Below are 6,129 nucleotides of genomic sequence, written 5' to 3'. Positions count from 1 at the left end.
GATGGTGATTATTTTCCTCTACTATTTCTGCCTTTGCAGTCTGTTTGCTTTGAAGCCTGTGAGGTCATGGCAGTGTCCAGTTTTATTGAGCCTCTTGGACAGTACACTCTCTGTCCAGCACCTCTCCCAGAGAGTGGGACCCACAGGGCAACTCCCCCCAAGCTCTGAAAATAGCTCTGAACTTTCCCAGCCTCTGCATGTGTTCCTTGGAACCGCAGCCCTGCTGGATGAGTCAGCTCTCGCAGGGTGACATCGCAGCTGAAATCAGACCTGGGCTTTGCAAAGAGAAATCCAAAGATCCTCTTGTTGCTTCATGGGAAACATCTACATGAAGTAAAGATGAGTGTGTCACACACTTCCTCTCCCCATGCTGATTACTCACCACTCTGGGGAACCCCCAGGGTTGTGTGGGGATCAAATCTCCTCTTTCCAAATCCTTCAGCTGCACCTTCTCTGGCAATGAAAGATGGAGAACACAACTCCTTCAAGAGCAGACTGTGGAGTCAGAACAGCAGCTGGGAAGCAATACAGTCTTGATGAGGATGTGCCAAACCAGAGTGGACTCCAGCATCTCTTTTTTCCATCAAGCCGCTGGAAAAGGAGGCTCTATCCGAAAGACTGGTCTGGCACCAGAAAACCTTTCCCAGCTTTCTCAACTGTTTGGTTGTCACAACCTCTTGCTGCACTCCATATGCCTCTGTAGAAGGGATAAAATGACTTCTGCAAATGTCATGATAGGTATAGAACGACTGGGATATAAAACCAGACACAGATCTTTTCTCCAGTTAGTTGCACAATTGTATCACTGGGATATTACCAATACACAGTCTCCGTGGTTCAATTCATCATGATTTAGTCTGAATGGTGAATGGCAAGACAGACCCTTTAAATGTAATGCTCTTTTGAGAAAATTATCTCTTCTGTGGTCTTGCTTAAAAATAAAAGGCTAGGAAAAGGGTACTCTGTCAAAGTTGCCTCAGACGTTTCCACAGCACTTTCAAATCCAGTGTAATGAAATCTGTTGCCAGGTGAATAAAACCAGTGTGGAAACACTTACTCTTGCCCCTTACTGGGACGTGAGTGGCTTTGCACTCTTCTAAACGCAGATGTGAAGATGCCTTTCTTGGCTCTTGAATTGAGGAAAGAACTTTCAGTTGCTGTCAGGAGAGTAACTATGGTTTCTTACTCCCAAGATTGGAAATGCTCACTCCTTACCCTGTAATTCTCTTATCCTTGTTTGGTTGATAGCTGTGCCTGTCTTCCTTATGCAGCTTTTTGATCAAATTGCTGTAATTTAGCAATCACTTCACAGGTGGCAGAGACTGTAGACTCCTCTCTGTTCTTTGAAGTTCCTACTTTCTATTACAAGTCATTGCATTGCAACCATATAGATCCCAAACATTTTGCAGTTGGAGGCCAGAGTCACAAGACCTGGTAGATCAGAATTTTACCCAAGATCGTAGTGCAACATGGAAGGAAGAAGCCTCCAGACGATTCTTCCTAATGCCTTACCCATTCAGTGTGCAGATGAATAGATCAGTAGCACAACCTGTGATATAATGTATGTTAGAAAGGTTATATTTGTAACATCTGAAAAAACATTTCCCCTCAAGCTGAAAGGAAGGTCAGTGTCAGATTAGTGCTTTTGTGTGTCACTGTCTGTTGCTGTGGCACTGTAGGAACAGACCTGGGAGGCAATGAACCGATATTAGGAAGTCAGTCCAGGGGAATGGGCAGGAAATGGAGCTTAGGGACCCATGACAAACTCCCCTGCTGCATAGTTCTCCTCTGATTTTGGGAAAGTTGCATGCACTGCTGGTGAGTCACAGGCACCCAGACGATGTGAGTTTGGCTCCATCTAAGGGAAGCAGTGAAATACTACAAAGCCCCAGAAACGAGCTGGTGTCTGTTCCAGTCCTTTCGAGCCAAAAGACTATGGCTAACCTGCACCTCTTCTCATAAACCACAATGTAGCTTTATCCCTGCACTTTTGAACAGATGAGTTTGTAAACTCTGCTATTTACTACGGTAATACTTTTCTATCTATGCGGGTCACAACTTGGAAGTCAGCCTCAGGTTAATGATTAATGTATTCTTTGATAGAAGACACTAATTATTAACCCTGGACTCTGATACTAATCCACACACTTTTTTACGAGCACTTACACTTCCCCAAACAATTTCTTTATTGGAAATTCTCGCAGTTGATATTTGCCTAAAGGACATACTTTTAAAAAGGAATTCAGTTTCCTTTGCTCTGTTTTTCCTTTATGTTACTCTTTCTTTGAACAGCTGAGCAGGCAAAATCCTCTTTTCTTGTAAAGGGCACATAGGAAGGTAAATTCCTTGCCCAGCAAAGCTTAGATTAATAGAAATACGTTGGCATTTACCAAACTGAAACTGCAGACCCATTTCAAAACAGAAAATCCTTAGTAAGATAGGAAAATGAGTGTCTCTAACATTTTGAACAGTCTATGAACTACCTCTCTAAGATGTTTATGTCCTTGCCCAACTCCTTTCTCAAGAGACACTTATACTGTAGGGATTATAGGACAGAAACCAACCACTGATGTGCAGGTCATGGAAACTAAGAATGAAACCATGTAAAGAGCAGGATTCAGTTTAAAAAGTGAAAGCAACTGGCCTCACTGAAGGCAAGGAGTCTTGTTAGGCACTTTTTCCAGTTGTCTCTTGCTTGTCAGGACTTGATTAAATAAAGCTGAGAACACACCATCTCCTACTAGTTTTACAATGCAACCCTGAAGTCAACTTTAAAGCTCTCCTGACACAGCAGGACTGTGGCACCACCGTTGGGAGGGTTGCAGCAGCTGCCTGCTCAGAGCTGGACCATTCACAGCCCTCTGCTTTCCATTAGGGGCCCAATCTTCAGTGTCTACAGCCTACTCCTCCTCCTGCATACCCAAACGCATGCCTGAACTCCAGTACTTCTGCATCCTCCTATTCCTTTCCCTGCCCAACCTTGTCCGGTGCACTCTCTTCCTCAACCTCTGCCTTGCAGCCTGTGAGGGAATTGCAGGCTCTGGCTCGAGGCCAGCCAGGGAAGCTGACCTGATCAAGTGATGGACAGTGCTTGGTGTGGTGGAAGGGCTCCTCCAGCCCTGATACGGACAATAATGGCCCAGCACAATCCATCCACACAAGTGCTCACCAGAGGTGCTGGGATAGAGGTGCTGCAGGGGTGGCTTCCCTTGAGCCCAGGTCAGTGTCTTGCAGGAGCCTGGCCACAGCAGCTGGTGTACAGGCTCTGCTGAGCCCAGGGCTGGCAATCATCCCTGTTTGGCCAGCTGCCTCTGGAAGGAGCTTCCCAGAGCCCTGGGAAGTCCCTGCACGCTCTTGCTTGTGTGTACACACATGCACGCGTGTGAGGACCTGCTGCTGCGGTCTGTGCAAACCACTGGAAAACCTGGGATCTTGCTGAGCTGCTAAGATGCATGTTACCAGTCAGAAGCCAAGATAGCAGAATTCATTACTCCCCCAAAAATGAAGCTGGACCAGTTATCTGTGCCAACAAGGTTCTTTCTCCATCAGGAGACAATTTGTCCATCAGCCTAATGCCAGGGCACTGTTAGGCATGTTCTGAGTTGTTGGGTCATTAAGGTTTCTGTAATAGCTTGTGGTTTTAAGCAGAGTCATCTTTAGATGGCTGAAGGCCATCCAGACTTTAATGTTAAGCACAACATAGAGCCATTTTAAGAACTTTATCTTTAGAAACACTCTTAGGGACACCCTTTACTTTGTTCTCTTTTGATTTTTTTCCCCTCCATTCTGACTTGCTTTTCTTTAAAGAGGAAAAGAAATCCAAATGCAGAAGTGAATGTAATGCTAAGTCAATGATGACTAAGACATCAGGTCAGGAAAATCAAATATTTCTGTGCAAGATTCCAAGCTTAGTTGTTCATGGTAGGTGCCCAGAAGTAACTTAATTTTGTGATTATGAAATGGAGTTCAGAACTGCATTTAGAATCAGTCTCACGGTAATGGTATTGAATTCTATTGGATTCTGTTATACTTCACTGGTGCCTTCTTTGTTCAGTGTAAACTTTCATCTAACATTAAATCAAATGGAAGTAATTTAATAGACTTGATTCGCTGCCTTTACCAATACTGCAGATGTTCTCATGCATTTGTTAATAAAATGTGAATTTAGTTAATTCATTATGAGTCTTAAGGAAATTGAAAGCTACTGAAAATAACTAGGCCTTCAAAACTAAACCAAAAAATATAGCTTGCATGTAACATGTGTTCTTCATTTGTCCCTGTTCCTGGTGGAAACAGAAATATTTTAGGGAGAAGCAGAATTATTTCTTTATGGTTTCCCCTACTGTATATTTATCAAGGCCTATAAACACCTTTGAGGGCTTAGAAAAGCATAGTAGTACCTACTGAAAGCAATCTGTAACACGCAGGTTTGTAAATCAGTAGAGACCTTAGTGACCAATTGGTAGTGACCAGTGAAACCTACAGACAGAAATGAGGAGAAATGCTTCCATCTCTTAAATGTTCATCTGTTTGAAGGCAGATACAGTGAGCAGGACTCCAGCTTGTGAACTGGAAATACGGGCAGAGCTGTGAGCTTTGCCAGTTTGTGGTATGCCCTTGGACACATCATCTGTCCTCCCCTGTTCTGTAAACAGATCTATTAACAAGTCTCCTAAGCAAATGATTTCAAGAATGAGCCACACACCATTGTTGCTAAAATTGGCAATGCAGAACAGGAAGACATCTATGCTCTCTCATTCACTTGGACCATTTGTCTCAGACCCCTAAAGAGCTGTTAGAAAACATGGGAGAAAGGAAGGTGAATATTCGTGATTTGTCATTAAACATGAAACCCCCAGAATTACCATCATGCATGGGAATGTTTTGTGTTTTTGACTCTATTGTTCCACTAAACTACCTCCGGAGGGCTAACCCTGTCAAACAGCAGGGAGAAGAATTATGTTACTTTGAAGATTTATGTGCATAGCCAAAGCTGAACTGGATCCCTGGGAATGAAAAGCAAAAAGCTGTAAATGTCAGGATTGAAAACTAGGGCAAGATAGTGGCTGACTGGCAGTAACTGGCTAAGAATTTGGTTCTTCTTAACATACTTGTAACATCAAGCTTCTTATCATGAAGTTCACAGATTAATTGTACACTGCACAAACATTTTTTCCTAACTACTTCACATACATTGCTTTGCAGTTATATCATGTCCTCCAGTTCTCTGACTATATGAGAGAATAAGGAAAGGCCAATGACGCCTTCTTTATATCACTTGTTATTGTATACCTCGCTCTTTTCTTTGTTTTGAAAGGTGATCCTGACTTTTTCAGCTTCACAGTTCGAGACAATCCTTCACGGAGCATTGTTACAGTCTCTGTCATGACTCACGTCCTCTTGAGATACAGTAAGCAGGGGTGAGAACATCACTGCAGGTAAAGTACACTTACTATTTATAACGATACTATAACACTCCAGCTATGGTCCTCTGCCCTGCTCTTCAGGGATGCCATCATTCTTCTATTTTCTGCACAACCTCACCCCAGTTAACCGAAGTTTTCATTATGGACATTTCACCCACTTGCACCATTTATTTTCCTGGCTTTGTACCACATCAAGAACCTTCGTGCCTCTCCAAGAGAAGGACCAGACCACCCTGTGAGGCATCCTCCTGTTCAGTCACAGGTCAGGCAGCGAGAGCACCACAGTTCCCATTGTTGGTTGCTCCGTGATTTTGAGACTCAGGGACCCCCGAAACCGCTTTTCACACATGAAAGTGTGGAAAAGTTGGAGAGGCATTTCACTCAAAGATTTCAGATGGCCAATCTCTAATTTCCAGTAAACTTGCTTCACTGAATATTATCTTCCAATTTAAGATTGCGACCGTCCGGCGATAAAGCTGAACAATCACCATCCTGCTGCATTTAGCTTCCTGCACTTAAGATCCAGCCTCTGACGGGAACCCCCCACTCCCATCCCAAGGATTAGGGGTGGGCGGTGCTGGGCGAAAGCATGGGACAAAGGAAGGTAAATATTCCCGACTTGTCCTTAAGCCTGAAGCTCCCAGAACTGCCACGGCGCACGGGATGTTCCATGTTTTCCACGCCCCGCGCTCACTAGCGCCCC

General features: G+C 44.0%; 1 protein-coding gene across 1 annotated transcript in view; it reads left to right on the top strand.

The window, feature by feature from the left end:
• MKL1 (megakaryoblastic leukemia (translocation) 1) overlaps positions 1-6,129 on the top strand; it is a 101,485-nt gene that overhangs the window by 2,150 nt on the left and 93,206 nt on the right. Inside the window, exon 2 of the mRNA XM_017737736.1 lies at positions 5,426-5,438. Coding sequence (XP_017593225.1) covers positions 5,426-5,438 — 13 coding nt within the window. The remainder of the gene's footprint in view (positions 1-5,425; positions 5,439-6,129) is intronic.

Source organism: Corvus brachyrhynchos, unplaced genomic scaffold (assembly GCF_000691975.1).
Source record: "Corvus brachyrhynchos isolate BGI_N302 unplaced genomic scaffold, ASM69197v1 scaffold56, whole genome shotgun sequence".
Lineage (NCBI taxonomy): Eukaryota > Metazoa > Chordata > Aves > Passeriformes > Corvidae > Corvus > Corvus brachyrhynchos.
This window is presented reverse-complemented; position numbering and strand designations above follow the sequence as displayed.